General features: G+C 45.1%; 1 protein-coding gene across 3 annotated transcripts in view; it reads left to right on the top strand.

Annotated features, from left to right (window-relative positions):
* DCLK1 (doublecortin like kinase 1) overlaps positions 1-16436 on the top strand; it is a 1175807-nt gene that overhangs the window by 93111 nt on the left and 1066260 nt on the right. For all 3 annotated transcript variants that reach the window (XM_085621707.1, XM_085621706.1, XM_085621708.1), the window contains exon 2: positions 13644-14029. In XM_085621707.1, coding sequence (XP_085477833.1) covers positions 13654-14029 — 376 coding nt within the window. In that variant the 5' untranslated portion in view covers positions 13644-13653. The remainder of the gene's footprint in view (positions 1-13643; positions 14030-16436) is intronic.

Below are 16436 nucleotides of genomic sequence, written 5' to 3'. Positions count from 1 at the left end.
TCTGCTCCAATGATAACTCGATTGGGACTTATCAGACTTGCCCATCGTGGTTTCTGCCTCCGCGTGGCTTCACACACTACGTCCAGAAGGTACCAACTAGGGCGTGCAGATAAGCAGAGCGTCTCACCTGACGCAGTCCTCTCCAGCCTCCAATCCTGGGGCGAGGCACAAGGTGCGGGTATAGCGTCGTCGTTAGTTCTCCCCTTAGAGAGTGTCGCCGCCCGGCTTCCCTATGGGGGCTCACTGTTCCGCCACTCGCGCAGCGGTGCTCTTCCTGCACCTTGCCTCCCACGTTAAGGGCAGGTGCACCGAGCAAGGGGGTCGCCGCGATGATTACCGCCCACTCCACGCCTGCCACGGCCTGTAGTTCAGCGGCGCTGCGGCAATACTGCTCTCTCAGCGTCCCACGATATCCAACTTCGGGCCTGCTCCGGGCCCCTCTCGCCAGTACACCAGTCCCCCTCCTTCAGTCAGCACCCCCTCAATGCGTGCAGTAGCGGATCCAAGCTGCCCCAAAGGAGCCGACCCTCAGGTATCTCAGTTGGCCGATCCTCAACGTGTCGCTGGCCCACCACGATCTCCTAACTCCTGCTCCAGTGGGCGCCTCCTAACCGCGTTTCAAGGCCGCTCCTGCCGTGTCCCAACAAGGTAGCCGGCGTCTGGCAGAACCTATCAGCAGGGCATCAACAGTCCTGCAACCCCAGGGAACACACTCAGTACCTCAAGTGTGTCGCTTCCCGATTCCCGGTCACAGCACGCGCAGCTCCAGCCGCCGCCCGCGAATCTGGCAATGGTGGCCGAGTCGCGTCCTCATCAGGCCCTTCGCAGCCAAGACTGGTGCAGTTGGGGAGGTGTTCGCAGTACCGAGCGCCCCTCCCGCTCTACAGCGAGTCGAGGCGGCGTCCCCGCTGTTCCTTTCGCATCGCACCTTCCTCGGTGCCCGAGCCTGGGCCACAACAGTGGGGGTCGAGGGGACGGGCCGCGGCACACTCAGGACCCAGGCTGCACGCACAGCGACGCAAGCCCGCCTGCGTACCCACTGGCGTCCGGGGATCAGCGGCCCAGCGCCGCACCCAGCTCCGCCGGCCGTCTCTCAGTGTCTGTAAAGTCTCCCGGCTCAGGAGTCACAGTGTTGGGCAGCGCACCCAGTCCGGCGCAGTTCTTTTCTTGTGCTGCGGTTACAAGCAGTGAAGGGCCTGATAAATGTAGGATTAAGGTGCTGCGTGCCAGAGCCCGAGGCTCAAGCAGCCATCTTCTTTGCAAGCCAAGCTCCGCCCCCTCTCCTTAGGGGTGACTTACATGTAGAAAAACAGAAGGGTTGGGCCTAGCAAGTGGCCAGGTCGACATGGCAGTTTAAATCTGCACACACAGACACTGCAGTGGCAGGTCTGGAAAACTTTAATTAAATTCTGATCCATCTTCTCACTCTCTGTAAGTAGCCTATATAGTTCATCAATACAAGAGGTGCTCCTGTTATTTCTTACCACAGCAACGCTGAGCACTTCTACTTCCCCACACAACCCCCCTTTTACCAGTTTTGTGTCAGTGGTTATCTTCGTATCCACCCTATCATCTCGACAGAGAATATATCCTGGATGCATTCGAATTATGGCTCTTATGTCACCACCTATGAGTAATCGAAGCAGGTATGCACATTCCATCAAGTAGTGTACATATGGGTTTGCGGTACACAAATTGTGAACATTGTCAGACCTGTTTTGCTAGGAATCTTCACTTCACGAATTCAATTTTGTTTTTTAATTTTCAACAGCTTTGTTAGGATTAATTGCTGATGACCTCTAGTGCACTATCCTTAGGAATTTTATACCTGCCTGTGCGGGTGATTGGTTTCCATCAACTCCTTTCTCGTTAGTTCCTTCTTTTTAACTGACTTCATTCTCTGTCTGCCAATGGAGTGAACCTGATCTCAATCAAAGATGTTTATAGAGAATACCTGTGGTTTGCTGCATTTCCTTTCAGAGGAATAATTACGTTCTATGTATTCTAGTTTCATAAATCAGGGAAGTGACCCAGAACTTGTAGAAAGTATCCAAACATCTATTCCGTCTTGCCACTAGTGAAGTGCATCTACGGGATACGTTGCTTGGTTGCACCAACACCCTGATCTACGTTCATGATCGAGGGTGATAAGGATGGATGAACACATATATGTATTTGGTAACGTTTTTATTTGGCAGAACCCACAGAAACCTATATCCTGAATACTTGCTTTTGTGTTTCCTTCATAGCATTTGACAGATCTAATTAGTGAGCTGATATATTGGGCCCACACAGCCCTGTTGTCTCCATTGCGTCAGAAGGCCTGTCCTACATAGGACTGCACTTCTGGCGCTGTTTTTTTCCTTTCCAGGGACAGACATGCACAGAAGGTGATACTCAGCAGCAATAAAGGACGATGTTTTTGAAACTCTGGAGAAAAGTGTGTGCCAAGAACATATTTTTCTTTCTTTCAAAAACAAGCTTAAATGCTGACCAATTCTTCTTGCTTCCATGGTAGGGCTGACTGGTTGGGCTGAGCATTTCTGCCGGAAGTTGTCTTGCTTTCAGTGGACAAGGGCATCTGCACCAGCCACACACTTGATATTTAACGGGTGGTCTGTGTGTGGTGCAGCATAGACTGGGGCTCCACTGCCCCAGCAGTTTGATGGCTCACCAGAAAAATCTTAATTGAGGCCTTTAACCCCCTTTTGTTAAGACCATAGGAGGATTTCAACCTAAAACCAGAGGCCAATAACGCAGTTTATATGAACACGCCTCCCTCCAAAGACACGGGTCCCTGTCTATATCCTTGTATTTGAAAGCACCCTGAACAATGCATGAGGTAACATGGCTGGCGCTCTACCAAATACATACATAAGCAAAAAAATATATATTGTGCTACACCATTCAAACTTCGAAGTTAGGTACTTATTTAAGCAAGTTTGTGAAGTGTTGTTAGAAATAATAAAAAGTACTGAATTCAGTGGTTCCTGAATAATTGACTCAGACAAGCCACAATCACTGGACGTCCAAGCACCCCAGAAAGGTCTTCAGACATTGGTTTAAAGGTCTTTGCGAGGCATTGTCTTCGCAAATGCAGCCAGCACAAAAAAGTGTGAAGGACTAGGCGCCGCCTCTGTTTCTTGCTGGATTCCTCATCTCTCTCTTGTGGTGAGTTTACTAGTGAGTGACAGAAGGGGGGGTAGAGCTAGCAGCTGGTTGCTTGACATTAATTGCATCATCCTTTCCCTTCCCGATCTCATACCATGATTTTGCAATGAGGTCAGCAATCAATGACGAGAGAGAAAAAAGACAATGAAGTTGCAGATTGTAACATTTAGAAATGAAAGGCCACAGACCCCACCTCCTCTTCCCACTGACGCAACAATAAAGTGACCCCCCTCCCTGCTGTTCACCCTCAGGAAGCAAGAACACGAGTAGCGACACCCTGGTTGCTGCAGATTTATTTCTCTTCTTTTTTTCTATGCTGCTCGCATGCTCTCATTACTGCTCCAAAGCCATTCAATCAACACAGCAGTTGTGTGGTGTGTACCTTTGCCACCCAGTGAGTGACAGACCTGATGCTGGAGTCCATACGCGGTGAAACAACCAGCAGGGCCATTGTGAAGATGTCCGGAAGTTACTTTGAAATAAGAATGTTAGAAGCAAGTCTATAATGTGGAACCTAGCACGAGGAGGGGATGTTCTACCGAAATATTGACACTTTACTCAGTGCCTTACGATACTTGAGGTGGCCCCCAAGCAAAGCATTTGGAGCCCCCAACTTCCATCCAAGCAGGAGCTCTTAGGCCACGGGCCCCCCAGCCTGTGCACAGTGCCGGAGGGTCTCCCCTGCACCGCGGGGCGGCGGGGGCTAATGTTACGCCACTGACTTTACTGGGTACAGAGATCTTGTTGCGTGGATGATCAGAGGCATCTTATGTTTTTTGATGTGTGGCTGATCGGAGGCTTCTTATGTTTTTTGTTGCTTGGCGTGGCTGATCGGAGGCTTCTTATGTTTTTTGTTGCTTGGCGTGGCTGATCGGAGGCATCTTATGTTTTTTATTGCGTGGCGTGGCTGATTTGAGGCATCTTATGTTTTTTGTTGCATGACATGGCTGATCGGAGGCATCTTATGTGTTTTGTTGTGTGGCTGATCAGAGGCATCTTATGTTTTTTGCTGTGAAGCTGATCGGAGGCATCTTATGTGTTTTATTGTGTGGCTGAGCAGAGGCATCTTATGTTTTTTGTTGCGTGGCGTGGCTGATCGGAGGCTTCCTATGTTTTTTGTTGCGTGGCGTGGCTGATCGGAGGCATCTTATGTTTTTGTTGCGTGGAGTGGCTGATCGGAGGCATCTTATGTTTTCTGTTGCGTGGAGTGGCTGATCGGAGGCATCTTATGTTTTTTGTTGCGTGGCGTGGCTGATCGGAGGCATCTTATGTTTTTTGTTGTGAGGCTGATCAGAGGCATCTTATGTTTTTTGTTGTGAGGCTGATCAGAGGCATCTTATGTTTTTTGTTGTGTGGCTGATCGTAGGCTTTTTATGTTTTTTGTTGCGTGGCGTGGCTGATCGGAGGCATCTTATGTTTTTTGTTGTGAGGCTGATCAGAGGCATCTTATGTTTTTTGTTGTGAGGCTGATCAGAGGCATCTTATGTTTTTTGTTGTGTGGCTGATCGTAGGCTTTTTATGTTTTTTGTTGCGTGGCGTGGCTGATCGGAGGCACTCTTATATTTTTTGTTGCGTGGCGCGGCTGATCTGAGGCATCTTATGTTTTTTGTTGCGTGGCTGATCGGAGGCATCTTATGTTTTTTGTTGTGTGGCTGATCAGAGGCATCTTATGTTTTTTGCTGTGAGGCTGATCTTAGGCATCTTATGTTTTTTGTTGTGTGGCTGATCGGAGACATCTTATGTTTTCTGTTGCGTGGCGTGGCTGATCGGAGGCATCTTATGTTTTTTGTTGCGTGGCGTGGCTGATCGGAGGCATCTTATGTTTTTTGTTGTGAGGCTGATCAGAGGCATCTTATGTTTTTTGTTGTGTGGCTGATCGTAGGCTTTTTATGTTTTTTGTTGCGTGGCGTGGCTGATCGGAGGCATCTTATGTTTTTTGTTGTGAGGCTGATCAGAGGCATCTTATGTTTTTTGTTGTGAGGCTGATCAGAGGCATCTTATGTTTTTTGTTGTGTGGCTGATCGTAGGCTTTTTATGTTTTTTGTTGCGTGGCGTGGCTGATCGGAGGCACTCTTATATTTTTTGTTGCGTGGCGCGGCTGATCTGAGGCATCTTATGTTTTTTGTTGCGTGGCTGATCGGAGGCATCTTATGTTTTTTGTTGTGTGGCTGATCAGAGGCATCTTATGTTTTTTGTTGTGAGGCTGATCTTAGGCATCTTATGTTTTTTGTTGTGTGGCTGATCGGAGACATCTTATGTTTTCTGTTGCGTGGCGTGGCTGATCGGAGGCATCTTATGTTTTTTGTTGCGTGGCGTGGCTGATCGGAGGCATCTTATGTTTTTTGTTGTGAGGCTGATCAGAGGCATCTTATGTTTTTTGTTGTGAGGCTGATCAGAGGCATCTCATGGTCTTTGTTGTGAGGCTGATCGGAGACATCTTCATGGCTAACTTGAGTGCAGCTGTGGGAAAAGGAATAAAGGGCCACCCAGACATGGCAGCCTCTCACCATAGGCTTCACACTGTATGAGTAGCTCAGTACTAATGAACAGGGCACTGGGGCCACAAAGAGTGCTTAGCTCTTATAACTTGCCTTTGATGTCAGCTGAGATCATCAGAATGAAAATAAAATGTGTAAATGTCAGAATATCCTCATCGTCTGTGAAATTAAGTTCTGCACTTCTTTGATTCAAACTAATGTTCTCACTGTTCAAAGTTCTCCCTTGGTGGTTCTGGACTGACAAATTCACATCTGTTTTGATGCCGCAGACTGTATTTGAGTCATTGCTTTATGGAATTTCCTTTTGTTAAGCAATACGAGTTGTACAATGGCACCTCTATTTAATCGTTTGCTGACTGGTCCCTTTTTTTTAGCATTATAGTTTTGTGTTAGCATTATTCACTCTGGCAGCACATTTCCTTCCACCATTGGATGAAATGACCAATATGTTGTGTGCACCGAGATTTGTGGGGTCCAGCAGTGGCTCCTCCACTATAGCAGGGCGTGTCCCCCCCCCCCCCACCAGCTGCCTCAAAATTGCAGGAAAGGAAAAATGAAACGATCATAAACATGTTTTATTATTGTTTTATTTTTCGTTTCCAACTTAGTCTTTGGGTGTGGGGCCAGAGGGATGACAGTTACTCAAGGGGGAGTGGTATGCACTGTTATCAGTGCACATGAGGGTTTGGCTGACCGTCTCAGAACGGCCAAATGGACATGCGCAATGAAGCTGTGTCCAACCTGAGCTTCGTTGTCGGGTTGGAGACAGCAGGCACAGGCTCCCAGTCTCACTGGGAGCGCAAGTTCCGGGCGCACAGGCCAATTCTGGCGCTGCTGTCATGCATGAGAGCAGCGTCAGGATTGGCCACAGGGGAGTCTGGGAGGCTGTGTTTGCAGTGGACTGCAGCAGCAAGGCGCGATACAGCTGGCAGCAGGTAAGTTAGTTTTTACATTTTCTTGTTGTAATTTATTTGTTGTCCATTGTGCCCCCCCCCCCGACCCCTTCCCCTCGCCTCGCCACTCTTCAATGACACCAGCCGCTACTGGTGCGGTCACACCAAATAGACTTCCTAAGCCCCAAAATGAAACTAAGACCTTTCGGGAACAGAAAATCTTGCAGGTATCTCCCACCCCTCTCACTGAGTTATTCTCCAGTGGAGTGGGAATGTTAGACACCCTGCCAATCAAACCTGTCAGAGAATCTCTTACATCTTATATAGATGATATAGAAGAGTTCCATTCAGAGTCCCGGACTTAGTGGACACAAATAATGCTATTTTAAAACATATTAAAATGTATTATATGCTATCTTGTGTAAATAAGATGAGCAATAATTATCACCATAATCATAAACATCTCAGCAAACAAAATGAAACAAGATTGAAGGGTAGGTACGCAGCAAACCTATAGTTAAATGGATCACAGCTTGGTGTATTATATTTTCCTAATATTCGTTTATTGCATACCTGTATTGTCAGCATCTCTCGGCACCAGCCAGTCAGTTTGCTTGTTCTGCCTCACTTGCTAGGGTTTTCTATACCTTTTCATGCATTAAGGTCTATGGAGTAAGTGTGTGTCTTTTCCATTCGGATCCTACATTTGCAGCACTAGACTGCATTTAATGCTTCTATTATTTCATTGGCAAGCACCCGGAAGCGATTATGTTGGAGTTTTCTGATTCCACCGGAAGAGAGTTTGCTCAAGGTCATTCTGCTAGAAGATTTCTACATATCACGCAGCAGGGAATGGAAAACTCCGTCATCTCCTGTTATAACGCAAGCAGCAGACCACACTTTTTTAGCGCGTGCAAACTGTCAGCTTGCATGAGAAATTAAGATGCAAAACCCACCTTAATTGAGGGCCTCAAATCCGCTCAGCACACGAAACAATGACTATGTTGACATGCACGAAGGCCCGTGACTCACATAACATTGTTAGACATATGGAAAAGCTCCTATGCGGCAGCTAGCCATCGGCTATGTGTGAGAATGGCTCTCACATCCTCACACTCATTTAACTGCTGATGGCAATATTTGTCCCTTAATATCAAGCCAGCATATGCCAAAAACCCAAGCAATATTTGTTCTTCTGACTGTTGCAAAAAGTTTGGAAAATCGCAGTGCTGGTTATATGCAGTCATTTGAATGCATATCAGATTTGGAACCAGCGTTTGGAGCAATGGACATCAGCTGCCGCTAAAGTTTTGGGAAAAGACTATCAGTAAAACCCAGGCCCAAATGATGTAACATTGTGCCAGAATATTTCAGCTTCACTTTGAAAACCTGGGGCTTTATGCCCGGTGCCAAAACATACTTACTACGAAGTATGTGCCCTTGTTTCCCTAGCCAGCAGAGTGCTTGAGCAAGTGTGCAGGCACAGATTTAGGGAGCACTGACAGGGGAATCCTGCAGCCCCTGCCTCTGACTGCACCCTTTCATTATGGGGTGGTGTTTCCTTGGCCCCTTCGCTTTCCCTGCCTTCCAGAACCATGGGCCATTTAACAAAAGCAGTTTTAATCTGGTCCACGGTGACCTTAACATATGGTGGTGGTTTGTTTCACTGGTACATTTATGTTATTTAAACAGATTAAAAAACGCACTGCCTTCTTTCCACTTGCTCCACCCCTTGTTATTAAGTCCCACCCCTTGGTATTAAGTCCCACCCCTTGGTATTAAGTCCCACCCCTTGGTATTAAGCCCCACCTCTTGAGGTAGATTTGCCAGAACACATTAAATGTCAGAGAATGATTCATACGGGCACGTCTGTAATACACGTATTTCAACTAAGGTTACACAGGATCTATATTTGTTGACTGCATTAAGCCGGGTATATGATAACATGAATATCGCAACAATAATAAAGGACTCATCACTTCAGCTAGAGCACATGTCCCCCATGCACTAAACAATGTAAAGTGGAAGGGCATACAGTTAGTGCTCTCACTATGCATGAACTGTTGATTCTTAAAGCTCAGCTGTATAGCTGAAGTACATTGAATAATATGCCCTTGGAGTTTGGTGGACGGATACGCAGTCATGTGTTGGATATCCTGTCTGCCTAATTACAAGTGCATATATCCTAATGCTTTTGAAATAAGGTGCAAGGGATTTCTGTAATGGAGTGCCCATTTGCCAAAGTCCAAATCAGGCCCTATCTCTTTTACCTTCCTCAAGCACCATGGTCCATGTTACATGGAGTTAGATTTAGACCAAATCCTCAGACCGTCTTAATCTGCAAAACTATTTCCACATAAGCTCCTTTTTGTATTACATCTTTAATGCTACAAGTCTGTCTACAAACTCTAGGTGTATAGGGGTAGATCGTCTGTTCTATGGAGCAATTATAGGAAAAGGGTGCAGCTTGGCCTCTCTTGGGCATCGAGACAACATGTGTTTGGCGAGTTACAGACTATGTGATTGGCTGAAATGTTTTGTTATTAATTTGCAGTCTGGACCAGTCTGATGGTTGCAACATTCCGTGCTGGTACCCCTCAGATCATCCAAAAGGAGTGGAAAATACTACATTCCACTCCATTGGGCTGCAGAAGGCGTGAAAGAGTGGAATTCAAATGTGTGATTAAACTGGTCCTCCTACGGAAAGAACAGTTCACTCACCCCTATTTGCACACCTATGTTACTTATATATATTTCAAAGGAAAAATAAAATAGAAGTTGCTTAATGCATCTCTCCGTCAAGTATTATATCCCAGATACTTTGTGTGTATCAAATATTAGTAAGATAATATGTGTTATCTATACCATTTAGAAGAAAATGTAATAATCAAGCATCACCTAGTCTAGCTATACTCCCCAATATATATATATATATATATATATATATATATATATATATACACACAAAAAATATATATAAGTATATATCTATATATATTTATATATATATTTTTTTATATTTTTCTTCTTTTCGACATTTTACTTTTTCTTTTTAGAACACTACATTATTTCATTTAGAGTAAATATTTCTTTCACATTTGTTACACTTGACACCTTCAAAGTAGTGTCTTCCGAATTCCATGATTTTGTGTGCCATATTTGAACATGCAATATACCCTGTAGGCAATATATGTATTCATATTACTGTTTAGCGCTTCCCCCCAGTGGGCTATGAATTCATTCAGAAAACAAAGTATGATATCATAATTCTCAATACATATTCTAAACATTCAACAAACCAATTAAACTTCATTGATTTTATCTAAAAAGATCAAACAGCACTGTTGCTGCGACTCTCCAGTAGAAGGAGTCTATACTTATGGCGCTACTCGACCTCTTAAGCTGCAATGCATGTAATCTTGGCCTCCTTTTACAAAATATTAAAATGAAAGTTAGAATGTATCTAACGGTCTCAAGAGCTGGCAGATGCATTTAAAAGAAGCTATGGGTTATAAGTGTACAAAGAACTCTTTGTCTACGTTCAACCCAAATGGTTATTTACAATCGATTTCTAAAATCTACCTTGACTCCAGTCTTCTAAGCTCTTTCTCTCTGTCTTCACCTCTCAGTTTTTTATGCACGCAATCAATCACACTGAATAACAGTAACTTTTGGTCCCCTCTATGTGTTTTGTGAAAATGCTGTGCTACTGAATAGGTGTTATCTTTGTTCTCTATTGCTCTAAGGTGCTACAGAATGCGTTTGTGTTCTTGCAAGATCGTGCTCCCAGCATACCACTTTGGGAAAGGGACAAAACAGGACATATACTGCACAATCAGTTTTGCAGTTCTGCTAATTACCCGACATATTACATCACTCATGACATCTTCTATGACATCATTGATAATACCACTTCAACGTTTTGCAGTGAAATTATTGATGAGAAAACTGTGCATGGCAAGGGAGCGAGTTATAGTTACCTTAGAGCACAAGTTATAGTTACTTGAGGTTTGGATTTTTCAGTGAATTTCTAAGGTTTTTTAAATTTTATTTCCTAACTATAATGTCTCTGTAACAAAATATCCATGCACACATATGTAAGATCTACCTCAAACATGTTGGTGAAGTGCTTGCAATGTGTTTTCCCACTTAATAAAAGCAATTCAGTGTGAAAGCTGTGCTCCAAAAGCTGCCGAACAGTCTTTGTTCGCCAAAGACCACAAGATTTTTATCTAATTTCACATGTGTATTGCAAACGCAATGCCTCGTCCTCCTAAAGTGAAGTTACCTTCTTACATGGTGAGGATTGTAAAAGCACAACAGGATATGTTAAAGAGAGTCTGTCTCTCCTGAAGCTCTGTAGGAGTTAAAGATATGGTTTTGCTGATCCTAGGCAACACGATATGCCGGTAAATCGGTGTGTTGCACTAAAACACTCTTCTAATGTCATTTTCCCTTCATATAAGCTTTTCAAGGCCCAAGTCACAAAAATAATGCCTCTGATTTCCACATCAAGATGTATGCAAAATCTTTAAAATTCTGTGCATTTTCCTACCCTACACTTGCTCCTTACAACAGTTTACAGTGCGCTCAATGAGCATGAGTAAGCTGGAATGTTCATTTATACATGTGAAATATTTTAGTTTTTTTTCTTAACATGGAAAATATTTGCGTCCCTGAAAATATTTTGTTACACTCAGTGTGCACACTTGCTCCAGTAACTTGTTGCAGTAAGGCTACATTTGGAAATTGGATATGAAAGCCATTGGCAACATCTGTGAATACTCACAAAGTTACAACTTTGTAGATGATCACCACTTTCCCCTTCCCAATAGCAAATCCCTTGCCCTACTCCCAAACTTATGACAGTGCAGGGGCAGCCGGCAACATCAAAATATGGCGAGGCGTGATGCCCACAAAAAAAGCTCACCATATATATTGCACGGAGCCACGTGTCTCTCTCCTCGGCGGTGACTCCAACAGGCAGCAGGAAAGGAAAGGACTTCCTTCCTTGTGCAACGTGATTCCAACCAATCCTGATGATACTCGACCATGGGAGTGCTGCGGTCCTGATGCTGCTGGATCTCTCAATTGTGTGTCTTTTGCTGGATCTCTTAGCAGCATTCGACACGGTCGATCACGTAACCCTGATCGACCGTGTCTCAGCCATAGGCATTAGAGACAGAGCCATGGCCCTCTTGGCCTCCTTTTTAATCTAACCGAACCCAACTAGTATCTCTTGGCGACTTCAATTCTCCTTCGTTTGTACTCCCATGCGGTGTTCCGCAGGGATCATCGCTGAGACCGACCTTGTTTAATATATACGTGTCAGACTTGGCAAGGATCATCAAGTCCTACGACATGCAACTAACTTCATACGCCGACGACACACAACTAGTGCTAGCGGTTCATAATGATGGAGGGACAGTCGCTGCAAACTTCCAAGAGGGAATGCTTGCAATAAGTACTTAGATGGCAAACAACTGCCTTAAATTAAACTCAGACAACTGATGGCGGCCGTCTGAGTTAGGCTCACCTCCGTCCACCGTCGCAAAGGTCAGAAACCTAGGTGTCTTGTTCGATGACAAGCTATCATTCATGCACCATGCAAACGCAGTTGTCTCATCATCATTCTATACCATCAGGATGATAAAAAAACTTCTACCTTTCTTACCATCCAGTGCCAGCAGGACTCTTATTAGCATGCTGGTTATGTCCAAGGTAGACTATTGTAATGGTCTACTTATCAATGCCCAGGAAAGAGTCCTTAACAAATTACAAATGGTGCAAAACGCAGCAGCAAGGATTTTATCAGGCACCCCCAAGTTCAAACCAATTTCCAAGGTGGTACGACAGTATCACTGGCTACCTATCAGGAGCAGAACAAAGTTCAAAGCTCTATGCATCCCCTACAAGGCAATTCACAACACAGCACCTGAGTTCTTGAAAAAAACTCTCTGTTCCTAAATGCCTAATAGACACCTTCGCTCATCAGCAGCTTACTTGCTCTCTGTCCCTAGAACCAAGAAAGCCTCTTGGAGCGACAGAAAATTCACTGTCGCCACTGCTAGACTATGGACTACACTCCCCCTTCACATCAAGACCACTCCCACCCTGCTTTCCTTCCGGAAGCAACTAAATACCTGGCTCTTTAACCAACAATTCACTCACTCCCAGTCATTCCTCTAATCAGCCGTCCTTAGCTCCGAGACACGCATGGGTATTTGCGCGCTCTACAAATTGCCTAAATAAATTGGTTGGAGCAGGATAACCCAGTACTCATTTTGTGGCTGGGGCCTGTAGCTGCAGTTCCTCTGCTGTTTCTCAGCACTGGGATTGTGCAGGCTGAAGTGCGCAAGTGCGGCTGACCAATCTGACATGCGCAGCCCGCCCCCTGCCCTCGAGCTGTTAAAGCGCAAGCCTCCGACCAAAATAAAATAGTATATATTGCCATTTTATTAATGTGTGTGCCTGCTGCGCTCGCAGCAGTCGGGGTGACGCTCCTCCACCATAACAGAGGAGCCGCTGCTGCCTGTCAATGGAAAATAAATCATGCTGCTGGATTTTTTTTTGGTTGACTGAATTATGCAACAAGAAAAGGCAAAGTATATGATACAATGCGGCACATTTTGTGTTAGTATTACCTCATTGTTTTGGCATTTTTACTTATTGTCACATTTTCTGGGCAAAGGTTTCACCTCATTAGTACCACTTTGACACCCAAATACAGAAATAAGTAAAAGAAAGGCGACCAGTCAAACTTTGTTAAGGGCCGTCCACTGTGGGGCAACACGTTTTAAAAAACTTTTGCTGAAATCTGCTGATTCTGCATCAGATGAAGAATTATGTGGCAAATGTGGCACATTCATAATTATGTGGAAAACTCAGCAGACGCAAAATCGCATAATTCAATTGCCCCCTGATTTTGGGGTCATAAATTGCATGTAAGACGACAAAACATATTTTGAATTAAACTTTCTATGTTCTAATGTGAGTCAGAAAAACAGGGTAGGACATTTAAAAGAGAGTGGTGTTGCAATATACCTCTTACAAGTAAACTATAATTTCTTCTTCCCCTTAGGTACCTCAAGATGTCCTTCGGAAGAGACATGGAGCTGGAACACTTTGATGAGCGCGACAAGGCGCAGAGGTACAGCCGAGGCTCCCGGGCGAATGGTCTGCCCAGCCCCACGCACAGTGCCCACTGCAGCTTTTACAGAACTCGCACCCTGCAGGCGCTCAGCTCCGAGAAAAAGGCCAAGAAAGTCCGGTTCTACCGCAATGGCGACCGGTACTTCAAAGGAATAGTGTACGCCGTATCCGCCGACCGGTACCGGTCTTTCGAAGCTCTGCTAGCCGATCTAACCCGAACTCTGTCTGACAATGTAAACCTACCCCAGGGAGTGAGAACCCTCTATACCGTGGATGGGAGTAAGAAGATCAGCACCATGGACCAGCTGGTGGAAGGTAAGCAAATTTACTTATCTCAAATGTATACATTTGATCTAAAAAAAGCAGGTTTCTGGACCAATTTTACGGGGTTGACCGTATGTACTGTCTTCAACTGGGTATTGATTTTCTGGCACAATACCCTGTCATTGAACAGCCTATGTGAGCAGGGAAGTTATGAATTTACTTCTAACAGATTGACATGAATTAGAAGAAGATTTAACGTTCAACATTTTGGAAGTGATGTCCACTTCCACGATTATAAAACCTCAACAGAGAGTCCCTTACAAATATGAGTATTTGAGCTGGTACAGTTGCAGCTACACCCGTAAGATCCATGTGATTAAGGGCTTATTTTAAGAAAAACATTACAGCACCCTAAGACTATTTGCCTAACTTGAGTTAAATATCTCACTGCTTAGTGATAAAACATAGAGCGTATCTGAATGGCCATTAAACAGTTAACCTGAACATAAAAGTTTAACTCCAGTCAGGGAAATAGTTGCACACACTAAGGGCCTGATTAGGACTCTGGTGGTCAGATCTCCGCCAGCCCGTCAGTGGTTGTCTGACAGCCGATAGCCCATCAGTCCAACCGCTGTTTGGAGAATGGTAGTCGGACCGACACCAGTTTGATGCAGCTCCGCCGCCACCTCCAGGATCATGGGTCCTGAAGGGCGGCGGTGGGGAAAGTGGCCGTGAATGGAGGTGGCGCAGAGTCAGGCACTGCTGTCCAGATTACAACCTGCATTTCCGGTGACCTCAACATGGCGGGACCACGCCAGGTAAAGGTAGTTGGAAAGGCATGTTGGAGCCCCTAACAGGGCCCCTTGGCATTGTAGCCCATAAATCAGTGTGGCGGGGGCACATGATGAGCCCCCCTCTTCCTGCACTGTTGTGGATGCACTGTGTGCCATGCATGCCATGCATGACATGGTGCATGGCACATGGTGCATGGCACATATTCCACCGACATGCTGGAGGCACTGCCACGGCTGCGGGATATGCAACAGGCTCTTCCTATGAGCCAAGCATTCCCCCGCCATGGCACAACCACTGCAAGACCTCCACTGCAGCGATCTACTCAAAATGTGGCGGTCGGGATCCTGCCAGCTTGGCAGCGTCATCCCGACCGCCGCAACGGTGGTCCAGCGATTGCACCCCCAATGTTAAAATCGGGGCCTAAATCTGTAGGAACATTAAGATCTGACTGTGTGAATTTCCAAGGCCCCATGGTACCTACATTGAAGATGAAACACTGTTGGCATATAAACATGGAGTTATCCCTGGATCTTATGCTTATTTATGTATAAGAAAGATTCTTATATTAAGGTGTGACCAAAAGTGCAACATTTAGCAAGGCGTCTTTTGTAGCCATTCTAGAAGTGGAAGGTTAGTCACCCATCTCTGGTGTTGCTTAGGTGTACAGTTTTTGAAAACATTATAACTTTGATACTTTTGCGTACAGTATTACGCTCATAATACATCACCAAAGAGGAGTGCACCCAACAATGTTTCAGACAGATTTCTTTTTGTAAACATTTTCATGTGCCTCTCCTGCACCTGAGCTTACCCTGAACTAAATGAATACCCTTTCAAGTGTGATATCTTCACGTTCAGAAGAAACTGCAGAATAATATCTTGTTATCCTCTCTCCAGTGACATGTTTTATGGTTTTTTAACCCCTTCCCTGCGGGGGTAATTCCCCCACGGTGCCGCTGTGCTTGTGACGAGCCCAGCTCGTCATGACTCACAGTGGAGCTGTGCTCATGACGAGCTGAGCTCGTCACAACCCTGCCCACTGATTAATTCTCCCGCACAGGCAGGGAATTTATCGCATGTGGGCGGGCCGCGGCCGTTATGTCGAGCTCAGCTCATCATGAGCACAGCTCCACTGTGACTCATGACGAGCTGAGCTCGTCATGAGCATGGAAGGGGTTAAGTAGATTAGAAATATCAAATGCTGAAAACTTCTGAGAGTACCATTTCAGGGGGCAGATCTGATGGAGCGCAAACTGTGCTAACCTTGGAACCTAGAGATTTAGTGTTCAGATTTGCTAAATATTTTGATGGTAGTAAACCACCCGAATTGCTATTTGTGGGTGCAAAACTATTTCTATTATGTGTTAATCCCATTTTAGGAGTCTGTAAACTATTCTTGACTCCTAAAATAGGATTGCGACCCCATACCAATTCGCTATTTCGAATGGGTGTCCCTTCCAAATACAAAATAGGTATGAGATGTTTTAATGTTTTGTGACTGAGATCGTGTTGCAAAACATTGAAACATTAGCAACTCCTGAGTTAGGGTGGTAACCCATTTACAAAAGGAAAGGAGTTCCTTGAGACCCCATACCCTTTCTGAATGTTAAAAAAAAAGTTTGTTTCAATGGAACCACTGCTAATTCTCAAATATACTTTCCAT

The sequence above is a fragment of the Triturus cristatus genome, chromosome 8, assembly GCF_964204655.1.
Source record: "Triturus cristatus chromosome 8, aTriCri1.1, whole genome shotgun sequence".
Taxonomy (NCBI): domain Eukaryota; kingdom Metazoa; phylum Chordata; class Amphibia; order Caudata; family Salamandridae; genus Triturus; species Triturus cristatus.
The sequence above is the reverse complement of the archived record's forward strand: the minus strand, read 5'-3'. Positions and strand labels throughout refer to the sequence as shown.